The 14,520-nt window shown below is 42.5% G+C and overlaps 1 protein-coding gene across 2 annotated transcripts in view; it reads left to right on the forward strand.

The window, feature by feature from the left end:
* Window positions 1-991: 991 nt before the first annotated feature.
* Window positions 992-14,520, forward strand: part of LOC131683332 (protein lava lamp) — a 32,193-nt gene continuing 18,664 nt past the window's right edge. For both annotated transcript variants that reach the window (XM_058965214.1, XM_058965219.1), the window contains exons 1-3: window positions 992-1,118; window positions 1,544-1,697; window positions 1,761-3,976. In XM_058965214.1, coding sequence (XP_058821197.1) covers window positions 1,584-1,697; window positions 1,761-3,976 — 2,330 coding nt within the window. In that variant the 5' untranslated portion in view covers window positions 992-1,118; window positions 1,544-1,583. The remainder of the gene's footprint in view (window positions 1,119-1,543; window positions 1,698-1,760; window positions 3,977-14,520) is intronic.

Consider the following 14,520-nt stretch of genomic DNA (forward strand, 5'->3'; position numbering starts at 1 on the left):
AATAATCAAAGTAAATGTTGTCCTTTTAAGCAAATGAAGAATAGTACTCAAAAAAAAGTTTTATTTTTAAACTAAGAGTATGCGTTGGTTGTTTTTTTGCTAGTAGTGAAAAACTTACCAACATTTTTTTTCTGTGTGTAGGACCTCGATAATACGGGAAAAATGATTACAGCATGTTTTATGCCATTATTTTTTGTTCTGATACGTCGAAATTCTCTTGGTTGTCTCCCCACGCCTTGGTCAAGTCTCCCTGCGGTGGGAAGACTTACTTGACCAGAAAAAACGGCCACAGGAAAATTTTTGAAAAAATAAATTACAAATCTGTAAAAAATCATGAATACGCACAATACTTTTGCACATTACATTTAAATGAGTTTTGAAAGATTTAATTTTTTTTTTCGAGATTTACGTACACTAAGGCAAAATGCATAGCGAAATTCATAAGATTCATCTTATGATGACTAGAAAAGTAACAAAACTATGTTTTCATAAGATTAATATGGAAAACATACGACTTGTATGATTACCTTTACATTTTACAATTTATTGCATATGTCAGTCGTTCGAGTTTCATACGAGCATCTTATGATTCTCATAAACATAAGAGAAATGTATAATATTGTCGTATGATAATTCAAAGATGCCTTATGGAACATGAAATCATAGCAAACCGATTTGACCAAATAAATGCCGTTTCATAAGATAATCTTATGATTTATATACGTGCTACTTGTGGCTAAAAATTATACGATATTCCTATGAAATTCGCTGCATTTTTTGCCTGAGTGTAGGTTTAACTGAAAACCAGGTCAAGTCTCCCCATGTTCCCCTTTGTAGGTCGATAAAAGTATATCCTGTCTCACTGTGCAGCAGTCAGTCCACCTAACTATGAACGCACGAACTATTATATTTGGTTCGCTCGCCCCCATCGCAAAAGCTCCATTACGGGTGCCCATGAGCAAACATATGATTGTCGAATGCTGCTGGAAACGCTGGCTGACAGCACTGCCGACAGAACTGTCATTAGCGCAGATCATCAAAGTTCAAAGTGATGATGTGTAATTTTGTGTTTGTTGCATCGATTTAGTGCGTAAAATTGCAAATATTCAGCGTAAAAGGTGCGTATTTTCGAATAAAAAACTAGTGAAAGTATAGTGTTCGACATGGAGCATCATTTGACGTATAGTGTTAGCAGAAAAACATGAATTTATGTGGATTTTGAATCGATCAAAAACTCCAGTCGCATTTCCATTCCTCATCAATGTCAGTACCTACAGGAGTTGACGTCACTTGATCAACGCTGCAGTCGCTGGTGGTGGCGATGGATAGGGAAAAGATTGATTTCGCAACTGCTTTTTTTGCCTTGTTGTTCCACTTGAGAAACTCCACGGCGTTAAAAAACAGATCGCATTACTTTCTTGTGCAATAATTTATTACGCGAGGCGCTACGAACAATCCATAGTGAAAGTGCTGTTTTTTGCATTGACTTTGACCTACATACGGCAATCAATGGTTTTTGCTTAACTTTCTTGTTTCGTTTTAGGAATATGTTTGTGAGGTTGTGATAAAAGATTGTTAACGAAATGTCTGCACCGGACCCGGGTGGTGGCCTACCACCGGCGGTAGGAGATCACGCGCAGTCTGGTAGGCTTACGCCGGATCTAGGCAGCTTGCAAGAAAATTTTAGCCAACAACAGGTTAGTATGGACATTTCATGGCTTTATTTAATCCTCTAACCTTAAATTTATTTCTTTCAATAGGCTAAAATAACTGCACTGCGAGAGTTAGTCCGTCAAACGGAAACAGCCCACGGTAAGAAAACCGCGTCGGCTCAGGAGAAGGTGAAAAACATTGCCCAACGTTTGACCCAGTACAAAACCAAAGCAACCAAGTCGCGACTGAGCCGAGCATCGAGTTCGGAAGTGCAGTCGGATTTGATCGCTACACGAATCAACGAGGAGGGCAGCGAAACCAGTTTCGATTCCTATCAGATTGACTATGAGGAACAGCAGCATATGTCGCTGCCAGTTATGCCGATGGTTGCTCCACCTTTGGTGCGAGCTCGCTCCGAGACTCCCGGTAGTGAAAAGTTTAATTTGCTTCGGCAACAGATGGAACAGAATCGTTTGAAAATGGCTCAACGCGAAAGTCATAAGCGGGAGATGGAGGAACGGGTTAGCGAGTTGAAGCATAAGCTGGAAAGTACTCAGCAAACGTTGGAACGGTCGGTTGAATATGGTCGATCAACGGGTGATTTAACCTTGATCACGCCAATGAAGATGAGTCGTTTTGAGTTTAACAAGTCGACCTCCGATTTGACACAACTGGCCGGCGCTGGGTACGGTACCAGTTCTAATTTCGATGTCGAAAGATTAAAGTATTTGGAAGGACGAGTTAAAGTACTGGAACAACAGTTGGCCAACAAAGAGAACATTCCCGTCAAGGACGAACAGGTGAAAGATTTAGAAAGGAAAATTCTGGATTTGGAAGAAGCACTTAAAGAGAAGGAATGTGTCATCGAAGCAAGAACGCAAGCAGTTTCACTGATGACGGAAAATTTGACCTTGAAGGGGAAGAATACCGTCGATTTACTGGAAGACACGAAGCAGGAAATGTATCGAATGCAGACTAACTTTGTTCAAGCTGAATCGAATCTGAAAGCCGAACAGGATCGGCTACAGGTCGAACTGGACGAAAGAAACAGCAAGATATCAAATCTAGAAGAAATGAATAATATCCTTGAGACGGCTCGTTACGATTTGACCGTCGAGAATTCTAGTCTCAAGCAGAAGCTGGAAGACGTGCAAGACTTTAGCACCAAAATTAGTGAACTGAATAAGCTGAATCAAAGTCTGCAGCATCGGATCACCGAGTTGGAGAATCAAAAGTATGATTTTATAACCGATGCCGAAGCGGAACAGGCCAAGTTTGGCGAAAGCGACGAAAAGTATCGCGAGCTACTGGATCGTATTCATGAGCTAGAGGATGAACTGTTGAAAAAAACCGCTCCCGAAGATGACCTACTGGAGAAAATCCGTTCCTCGGAAGCAACTATCGCAGCTCAGGCACAACAAATTGAATCCCTGCAGCAGCAACAACTTGAATTGCAGGAATGCCTCCAGGAGAAAACCGTTGAACTGAATGTCCTAAATGCAAATTTCTCGGTTCTACAGGAGAAACTTAAAACTGCCGGTCCAAAGCCACTTTTCCCTAAATCAGCCGAGGAGGAAGCGGAAGTGGAAAATAGCAAACTTAAACAGCAGCTGGACGAAGCCAACAAAAGTGCCATCAAGTCCAAGCTGAAAATCAAACAACTGCAGAAACAGGTCGATTCGTTTAAGAAAACCTCAAACGTTCACGAGGAAGTTGTCCGCTTAACGGACGAAGTTCAAACCCTCACGCAACGTCTTGCTGAGGTAGAGGAGGAAAAAGGTAACCTACAACTGCATCTGGTTAACTACGATGGCTCCCTACCGGATTCGGAACTAGAGAAACGTAACAAAATTCTAGAAGCCACCTGTCAAAATCAGAACACTGCCATTCAGCTGTTAGAAGAGCAGAAGCTTGATATTAGTGAAGATTTAAGTAGCACCCGGCGGCAGCTGGAAACGTTGCGTGATCAGATACGGGAACAGCAACAGGCGAGTGAGGAACATTCGGGTCGCATCTCTTGTCAAATGTCATCGATTGAAATTGAGGAAAAGTTGGAGCAATGTGTTGCCGATCGGGAGGAAATGACTGCTCAGTTGAAACGGTTGGAGACGGAAAAGGTGGAACTGCAGCAGAGGTTGGATCAGTACATGGTGGAAAATATTGAACTGCTGGATAAGATTGAGAAGTTGAGTTTGGAGAAGGTCAGCTCAGCGGAGTCGATCGAGATTGTGGAAGGGTTGACACCGAAAGAAAAGCAGGAGATTGAAAACTATGAGGCAAGCCGGGCCAACGATCAGGACGGTGGGAAGGATGAAGTTGATCGGTAAGTGTGGTTTGATAATATGGGGTTACTTTAAGGTTAAGTGGGTAAACATTTCGAATGAGTATCGTCGGAAATACGGCTTTCTAAAAGTTCATGGCCAAATTAACGCGTTTGAAAAATGTGGTTAAAGAGCACATTTACGTTCAATTGTCTGAGTACCTTCGGTTCATTTATTCCTTGGATTTTAATGAATAAGTACTCCTAACACTTCCAGGTGAGTTCGTGTAAACGTGCCCCTTCATCCTACTTTTGAGGCATGAACACTTCTGTGATCAAGGATTTTTAGGAACGTGTCCACTGGAAAACAGACAGAGGAAGAATGACCGGAACGGTGAGAATGAAGAAACGGTGAAAATTCACCTGTTTTTGGAAGCACTGAGAAAAGATATTTCCTCATGCAGGAATCGAACCTGCGATCTCCCAGTCTCTGGTTGGGTGCGATAACCACTCCGTTAACTGTGATGATGCCATCATATATTCCCGACAGTATCGTGATCACCGTCACAGCCTCCAACACCTACTAATTGACCTATCGACCCCCAATGTATCCTATAAGCGGATCGTCACCTCGCCCTCTCCTCGATTGTGCCAAATCTCTCTCGTTATCTATTTTATATTAATATTTTCTGTGTTTTCAACAAAAAAGGTGGATTTTCATAGATTCTTCATTCTCACCGTTCCGGTCATTCTTTCTCTGTTTGTTTTCCAGTGGACACTTTCCTAAATATCACTGAAAAGGGAAAAACAAGACGTCAAAACAAGAAACAACAAAACGAAGACTTGGTGACATCCGGACCAATAGAGCATGCTACAGATATCATGGATAGTTCGTTCTGCCTTATCGTTGTTAATTGTGCTTAGGGGTAAAGGCGACTACCCAGTTAAACTCATTCCGGAACCGGTTCGGATTTCAGTATGGATTCCAAATCAAATGCAACAACCGATTCGGACTCAATCGGTTCATACTGACTCCATTCAGGATTCCGAATCAACTTCCGAATGGTTTGACCGGGTAGTGGTGGGCCGCAGGAGACCCAATAAGTGCACCTTTCAAACGCCATTCAAAATGCCTACGCTGAAAGAAATTCTTTTTGGTCTTACACAGTCCAACACTGGACCACTTTCTTCACTTCAAACGACTACCTTTGCGATCCGGCAATGCTCCTGATATATTCCAGGAAATGTTACAACCAAAAGTACTAACAGGATACCGAGATCAGAAGTTTTATCTAGACGATATTATAGTACACGGTGCATCAAAAAGGGAACACTATAAGAATCTAAACGCTGTTCTCCATCGGCTTCGCGTTCATAATGTGCAGATCAATATGAATAAGTGTGTAATTGGTCGGCAGAGAGAAAAGTTCATAGATTTTGCAATGTTGAATGAAGGTCTAAGCGTCGAAGATGAAAAGTTGAAGGTGATCCGGAACCTGGGACAGTACACGAGGTAAAGAGGTATTTATGTGCGGACAGATAAAAGCGAAAACTTGAGGGAGGCAAAGTGCGACTCGTTTTACTGGTTCAAAGCCGTGAACGATAAGTTCATGTTTCTAAAGTACGAAGCCTGGAAGTCGATTTCTCGACTAGGCTAATTCAATAACGAGGACGAGATCGAACTTTACGTAGTTGCATCTGCCGTAAGTCTAGGCTCGGTTTTGGTGCAATTTAACCCGAACGGAGAACCTCGAATCATTTCATGCGCTTCGAAGGCTTTGACACAGACGGAAAAATCTTTCGTGGTCTTTCGTGCCTGTCGTTTAACATTGCACTAGAAGGTGTTATGCGGAGAGCCGGGTTCAACAACCGAGGTACGATTTTTACACGATCCAGCCAGTTTTATATGCCTTGCGGATGACATGGACCTTATTGGGAGAACATTTGAACCGGTACTTGAGCTTTACACCCGACTGAAACGAGAAGCAGCAAAAGTTGGGTTGGTGATGAACGCATCTAAAACAAAGTACATAGTGATAGAAGGGACCGAACGGGAAAGAACTCGCCTAGGAAGCATGTTTGTTGTGGAGGAATATACCTCGGATCTCTGCTAACGGCTGATAATAATAACAGTCGAGAAATCCGAAGACGCATCCTCAATGGAAGTCGTGCCTACTATAAGCTCCAAAAGAAATTGCGATCAAAGAAAATTTTCCCACACACTAAATGTACCATGTACAGAACGCTGATAAAATCGGTGGTCCTCTACGGGAACGAAACCTAAACCATGCTCGAGGAGGACCTGCAAGCACTCGGAGCCTTCGGGCGCCGTGTGCTTAGGACTATTTTTGGCCGCGTGCAGGAGAACGGTGTGTGAAGGCGAAGGATGAACCACGAGCTCGCCAAGCTCTACGGCGAACCAAGTATTCAGAATTCGGATACGATGGGCAGGGCACGTTACGAGAATGCCGGACAACAACCCTGCTAAAATTGTGTTCTGCTAAAATCCAGCAGATACAACACGACGAGAAGCACAGCGGGCTAGGTGGGCTGACCAGGTGCAGCAAGATCGATCTGGAAGGTATCGGACGCAACCGCGAGTCGAGATATGCAGTCGCGAGCCGAGTGTTATGGAGAAGGATTGTTGATCAGATTATATTAAATTAATTGGTGTAACATCATCTAAATAAAATAAAACTATTACCGTGCATAAGGGCTTGAAATTACGCCCTTTGAGTTACTGGTAGGAAGGCGGTATCGTGATTTCTTTCCGAGTATGAGGGAGTCTAAACTGGACAACGACTTGGATAGATCTGATGTTCGAGATCAGGACGTATTTTTAAAGTAAGAAATAACCATCGTCGAGGAGCAAAACTGACAGACGCAGCTGTTGGTAGTACTTTTTAACTCAAAGAAAAACAAGACGAATGCAGTTTTCTCCACCGAACGGTTTACAGTGCTATCACGCCAAGAAGCAAAGGTAGTGATTTGAAATGAGTTAGCAGTACTATACGCTCGGAGCGCTGCTGATGTTAAATGAACTGTAGAACCACGCTTTTCGTAAGAAAAGGTTACAATACCAAGGGGAAGTAATCCCGAAAATGCATCAGCTCATCTAAGCATAAGCATAAGAGATCGCCCGTAGTTGCTACTCCGTTATTGACCAGAACCAAATTAGGCTGCAAAATGTTCATTAGAACAACATGCTTGGGAATAACATGATGAGCCAAATTGTACAATCAATATTGATCCCTGCATGCTGATCAATACCGACGCCGGCCACGTCTGAATGCAGATCTTCTGGGAAAGGAAGGAATGTTAGTCCGATACATGTTGCTACTAGAGACCGAGGAATCCGCTGCATCTCCCCATGTATGACGGGAAGGGGAGAGTTGTTAGTAAGTGTGCCAATAGCGTTATCATGTCATAATTGCTCTGGGCAGCCGGCTGCCGAGAATTTGGGAAATTTATCATTTTTTGTATTAATACGATTAGCAAAATAAGCAACTTGAACTCCGGATAGCCGGTTATAAGGAGTACCGCTTATATTTTTTTAATAATATTCAATCACGCGACGAATTTTTCGTGGTTTTTATCGCATGCGGAATCTTATACAGAAGGTATTTGCGCGCGTCTTTATTTTTTCTTGTGTCGAGTACTATTCTTGTAGATAGTTGGAATTGTGAAATACACTTATACGAACGATTAAATCGAACATTGAAGGGAAATACAGAGGATCGTTAACCCGATGGACGGGCTTGTTACCAATAACGGAACTTGAAATTAGATTCATTAGTACAGACGCGGCGAATTTTCAGTACGTATTGACCCGCGATCATCGATACTAGTTAGATTAAAGTCTTGTTGCGGCTGATTTCCGATCAGATATTCATTTTTACGGTATTGTTTTCTCGGCTAGATCTGTTCGCACCCTCTCATTCCGCTACTACCGGCAGAAGGCTGATAGCACCCAGTCGTCGCCGGTCTAAGGACCAAATATCATCAATAGACTTAGACTCGCGTGGAGGCATGAGATAGAATTGAAAGCTAACCAATGAACATGACAGCAAAACACTTATTCTTCGTGCTGACATAATTGAAGGTCCCCGATCCCTCTCACGAAATGTCAATTCACAAACCTTATACATGATTGAAGTCATCATTCCACTCAAATAGGGCCATTAAATGCTCTGTGGATCAGTTCCCCCGTTGGTAAAACAAACCCTAAACAAACATAGAAATTAGTTTGCTCAGTCCAAAGAAAAGTTAGCCGACCCGCGGATACGTGTTCCCTTACAGTGCCATCACATCAACCAACACCCAAAATGTATCTGACAAAATATCTGCAATCCCGAATATAAAAGAATCAAAACCTCTACTCATTTACAATAAAATTAGAAAGCAAACAGTTGAATATCCAAGGCGGCTCATTTTCAAAGGTAGCACCGCCGATGAAACACCCAATAAAAATAAGTGACAAGGGACGCGGACGAAAATAGCTGAGCACCGACCGGCTGGTTTGCCACCTATTTTTCGGGCGAAGAATTTTGGGGCGACACCTGGTAGTCGCTAGTCTCCGGTGAATATGCCAATTTTTCTTATTGCCGTGTTTTTTCCACTTTTCGGATCGAACTTTTTGCTCTGAAAAACCATTTTTCACTATTCTTAGAATGTACACTGTGTTTCTAGATGTTTGCTGTGCACTTTTATTGTCCTTGCATCGGGAATCGACGGGCCGGAATGCGGGGAAAAGATTTTTTTTTCATTTGCCGGAATTCGATTTTCACAAACTGTCACCACTCGCGTCAATCGAAAACATGCCGAAAAATGCGTTTATACGCCACTTCACTTTGTATAGTCGTGAAATTGCACCGTTATTCACACTTTCGATAATAAACCGTGCCGAAAATGATGAAAATTAGCCGACTCCACGAGAGTCAACCGCTCGCGACGAAGATACACACTCGAATCCATAATCCCAAAAATACATCAGCTCATCTATGTGATGAACCTAAAGTTTCGAGCAACGACAGACCGCAAAGGGCGATCAAAAAACTAGAGATACCAAGAATATGATTTTAAATAATTGAATACTTTACGGTGACGTCACAAATGAACTGAGTGTTCATTTTTGACAGTTCACTTGTACTGTTTACATGGATTTAGAAAAATTATTTGCAATTTGCTTCGACCGAATTAACTGTGCCAGTAAAGAACCTAATTATCTTTATCAGTAGTGTAGGAAAGCTGGTGAACGTAGAAAATATGACAGACTAATTAAAAAAAACCAACTGAAGAAAATCATTTGTTTCAGTGTTAGCTAAAAAATTGCAAGAGTGAAATTTTCCAGGATTCCTACATGTATTGGCTGTGTATGTGTAGACTAGCCTAGACTTTAAACGTAACAGCCGGGGTGCTTTTTTATAGTAAGGTTTAGGGCCGATTTCTGCACCCTCGCTTAGCGCTTAAGCCAGTACGTACTGGTGAACCTGGTTTAACAGTTAAGTGAGGGTGAAGAAATCGGCCCTTAAGGCTTCAAAAGCCTGACCTGTAGTGCACTTGCATTGTGTGGGACTCACGACTCACTTCCGTGTCTAACCTCTAAAAACACTCCTTACTTTCTTTTTCGAACTACATAAAGCTATTACTTCGTGAGGGGGGGACTCGCGCTTCTCCGCACCTCTTTCTATTGCTCACGAGTTTTTTCGGAGCCTCACTTGATCCATGAAATGGCTCGACCTTTGAGCCATTTAACTCTCGCTCTTGTGTTGCTTGCCGTCTTCATCTATTACGTCGCCATTTAGCTTCTGTTTCAGTGAGTCTTAGCCAGCAGCCTTATCCAGATCTACTCGAATGGTCCACGGCGGTGAACTACTCCCTACTCCGACTGAAAGATCACTGGCGGCGGGATTTTTCTCGGTACTGTGTCTGTCTGTTTCGTGAGCCAATTAACAGAACCGTAGCGTGCGGTAAACTGAGAGAGATAAAGTAATAAATTAAATCAGCATAGGAGTATCATTCCCAGGTACACACAAAATTACTGTTTGAAAGTCGAACTGAAAAAGAAAACCAAAGCAAAATGCGCATAACAGAGACTCTACCAAATGCCACTACGCTACGGTTAGTCCAAAATAAACAACGAACAAGACTTCAAATTTCAAAAAGTAAAAATTATTGCCAGCTTTTTACGCTCGTTTTCTCAGTCTCATAGGAACAAGAGGAACGGAAGTAATCATGGGCAGTAAAGCAGGTCACCTTTTTAAAGCTGTAGCAAAGAAAGATCGTAGAGTAAGCTAGATCAATTATCATCGAGAAGATATCTCCATGCCGTACCATGAAAATTGAAGTCTCCTCGATGCCGGGAGGAGCTCCGCATCACAAAGTTGCCGATTCCCAACCTAGGTCCAACCAATCCTGCACTAAGTTTACCGTCTCCATCTAAATTTTCATCAGCTGAAAGTTTCAGCAATACAAGATGCCGAAAAATTGGCAATTCGAATTGAACCTATTGGACTGGTTCATTTTGCTGAAAATTCAGTAATTCAAATTGTCAAATTGACAGCGCAATTGCCGAATTCTCAGTATTCCGGGCTGGATTGCTGATGAAAATTCAGCAAAATTTTGCTGAAATCGACAACCAAATTTTGGTGTGTACAGACGATTCTTGTCTAAGAAGACGCGCAGCAGTCTCACACGGTGCGATTGTCACTTAAAATCTTCGCTCACTGGAGCAAGGGGCTATTGAAACAGCCAACAGCCCGTCCTTCAATAGATCTAAGCATGCCAAATTCCAAATCGATAACGACACCATCGATCTCAACTTTGTGAGCTACATGCCCGCTCACAAAGTTGAGATCGATGGTGTCGTTATCGATTTGGAATTTGGCAACGCGTTCGTTATTTTTGAATGTCTTGTCGCCCCAGTAATATCATTTGTTTGCTTTAGACAAAATATCACAATTCTGAGCTTATCCAGGTACACTTTCAAGATATCTGACACAGCTGAATATTTCAGCGTCTTGTGGAATATTAGAATACTTTGCGGACTATCTTTGATCCGATATGATATGATAGAACTCAGTTCAATGTGTTTGATTTTAAATGGAAGCTCGGAGTCTTTGACGACGAATCTTATTCGACATCCATTTTAGGATCATTTGGGTCAATTCAGCGGAGTTTATTTACGCACGAACTGAAAAATAGGAAGAAAGAGGCAGAAATCATAGGGGGATATAATTTGAAGAACAATCTGAATTTGATAACGCCTTCACACGATATATGGCTGGATGCAACTTATTTTATTAGAAAGTGGAGTGAAGACTAAGCATAAGCATAAGCATAAGAGATCGCCCGTAGTTGCTACTCCGTTATTGACCAGAACCAAATTCGGTTGCAAAATGTTCATTGGAACAACATGCTTGGGAATAACATGATGAGCCACATTGTACAATCTATTCTGATCCCTGCATGCTGATCAATACCGACGCCGGCCACGTCCGAATGCAGATCTTCTGGGAAAGGAAGGAATGTTAGTCCGATACATGTTGCTACTAGAGACCGAGGAATCCTCTGCATCTCCACATGTATCACGGGAAGGGGAGAGTTGTTAGTAAGTGTGCCAATAGCATTATCATGTAATAATTGCTCTGGGCAGCCGGCTGCCGAGAATTCGGGAAATTTATCATTTGTTGTATTAATACGATTAGCAAAATAAGCAACTTGAACTCCGCATAGCGGCTATAAGGAGCACTGCTTATATTTTTTAACAATATTCAAACACGCGACGAATTTTTCGTGGTTTCTATCGTATCAGTGCTGATTTTACCCGGCGATCGCTTGAATAAAATGAGGAATCTTATACAGAATGTTCATCAGACTCTTCCATAGGTATCGCGGAGTTGGTGGTTTGGGGGGGAATAGGGTCTAGGATTCGCTCCAAGCAAGCGATGCGACCTGTAAAGCATAGTTTATTAGGTAGTAGTTCAGTTGGTTTTCAAGAAGTTCGCTCGAAAAATAAGATCTTGTTTAGTTTTTGGTTCTTTTAAAATCTGGGTAGCCGGCTACCGAGAGTATCCTATGTTTTCTAAACAAAAGCAATTTCACATCCACACAGCCGATCGTGGGAATATTGCCTAGAAAAGCCAATCTTATCTGCATAATGGGCCGGATCACTATTTATGGCGACAGTATTCTGACAAATTTCACTATTCCTTCTCGACGATATATTTATTGGGTTGAACACTACCGAGTGATAACACGTTATACAAAGAGTTATGATAGCTCTAGATGTTATAAATCAACGAAAGTATTTCCTATTTCTAATATCGGATTGTTTGTGAAATACACGTATACGTACGATTATATCGAACATTGAAGAAAAATACAGAGGATCGTTAACCTGATGCACGGGCTTGTTACCAATAACGGAACTTGAAATTAGATTCATTAAAACAGACGCGGCGAATTTTCAGTACGTATTGACCCGCGATCATCGATACTAGTCAAATTAAAGTCTTATTGGAGCTGCTTTCCGAACAACTTTTACGGTATCATTTTCTCGACTAGATCTGTTCGCACACTCTCATTCGGCTACTATCGGTAGAAGGCTGATAGCTCCCAGTCGTCGCCGGTCTAAGGACCAAATGTCATCAATAGACAGACTCGCGTGGAGGCATGAGATAGAATTGAAAGCTATCCAACGAAAATGACAGCAAAACGCTTATTCTTCGTGCTGATATAACTGAAGGTAATTGCCAACCGGTCCCCGATCCCTCTCGCGGATTGTAAATTCTCAAACCTTATACATGATTGAAGTCATCATTCCACTCAAATAAGGCCATGTGTTTTCCCTAAGCACATTGAATGCTATGTGGATCAGTTCCCCCCGTTGGTAAAGCAAAGCCTAAACAAACATAGAAATTAGTTTGCTCAGTCCAGAGAAAAGTCGGCCGACCGGCAGAGACGTGTTCCCTTACAGCGCCATCACATCAACGAACACCAAAAATTTACATGCGACAAAATATCTGCAATCCTGAATATAAAAGAATCAAAACCTCTACTCATTTGCAATAAAATAAGAAAGTAAAAAAAAAAACAGTTGAATATCCAAGACGGCTCATTTTCAAAGATAGCACCGCCGATGAAACACCCAATAAAAAAAATAGGTGACACGGGACGCGGACGAAATTAGCTGAGCACCGACCGGCTGGTTTGCCACCTATTTTTCGGACGAAGAATTTTGGGGCGACACCTGGTAGTTGCTAGTCGCTGGTGAAACGCCAATTGTTTGAATATATCATTTTTTCTTATTGCCATATTTTTCACTTTTCGGATCGATTTTTTTTCTCTGAAAAACCATTTTGTACTATTTTTACAATGTACACTGTGTTTCTAGATGTTTTCTGTGCACTTCCATTGTCCTTGCATCGGGAATCGACGGCCCGCAATGCGAGGAACAGACATTTTTTCATTTGCCGGAACTCGACTTTCACAAACTGTCACCACTCGCGTCTGTCGAAAATATGCCGAAAATCCCCCTATAAGCCACTTCGCTTTATATAATCATTGAATTGCACTGCCATTCACACTCTTGATAACCAGGAGGCAGCAAACTGTGCCGAAAATGATAAAAACTAACCGACTCGAAGGGAGCTCTACGAGGGTCAACCGCTCGCGACGAAGATACACACTCGAATCATGATCATTTGATTCCCACGATTTGCGAAGAAAATAATGGTCCACTGTGTCAGAGATTCGCATAACACAGCAAGGGCAAAACCCAAAATGCTCCGTGCGCGACTGGCATATTTTAGACCCTCCAATCATTAAGTCCTCGGCACGGAACTACACCTTGACTTAGGGTCTCCTACTTTCAGTCGCCTCCTACGACATGGCAGCAGGACTCCAGTGGCTCAATTCTAGGCCGGATACCACACGGCCTCTGGGCAGGTTCATCTGTACACATCGAAATTTGATAATCGAGACTCAACAAAACTTCACCGAACTACCATCAGCCGAGAGTCTCTGCAAACCCCCAGCCAACAAAAATTCGGCAAAATTAAGTGGACCATCGGTGAAAAAAAAAATCGGTGTGTAGAGTGAACGTTCCGCTGCGTAATGCAGCGTACTGGGGAGTTCGCCCGACTCTTCCCAGGCTCCGTTCGCCATTGAGAATGTTTTAAACCCCCTCAACAATTTTACCCATAGCACGGGTCGCATGATACTATGGAATTGGGGTTCCCTGTATGGTAGATTTTTACCACTGAAACAGGTAGTCCGTAGTGTAATTCTTAGCCGGTTGAAACAACCACTACCGACACTACATGGCTTATCTAGGCTGTTCGGTGAAAGAAGCTGACATTGAAGAACAGCTTCCATATTCAGATGGGCGAACAGCCGCAGAAGGAAGGAAGGAAGGAAGGATAACGGGAGGAGAGGGATTTGGGCTAAGCGCTTATTTAAAGGCGGCACTGGCTCGCCTTGTCAGGGCTGCTTTAGGGCATGTGGTATTTAGGCCTAGGACGTATAGGGCCCACTACCTCGTCCTACCACACCCGCAGTCAGCCCCCGCTGCTGGTTCGGGTCGCGAATCACAACTAGTTGCTATC

The sequence above is a fragment of the Topomyia yanbarensis genome, chromosome 1 (genome assembly GCF_030247195.1).
Source record: "Topomyia yanbarensis strain Yona2022 chromosome 1, ASM3024719v1, whole genome shotgun sequence".
Lineage (NCBI taxonomy): Eukaryota > Metazoa > Arthropoda > Insecta > Diptera > Culicidae > Topomyia > Topomyia yanbarensis.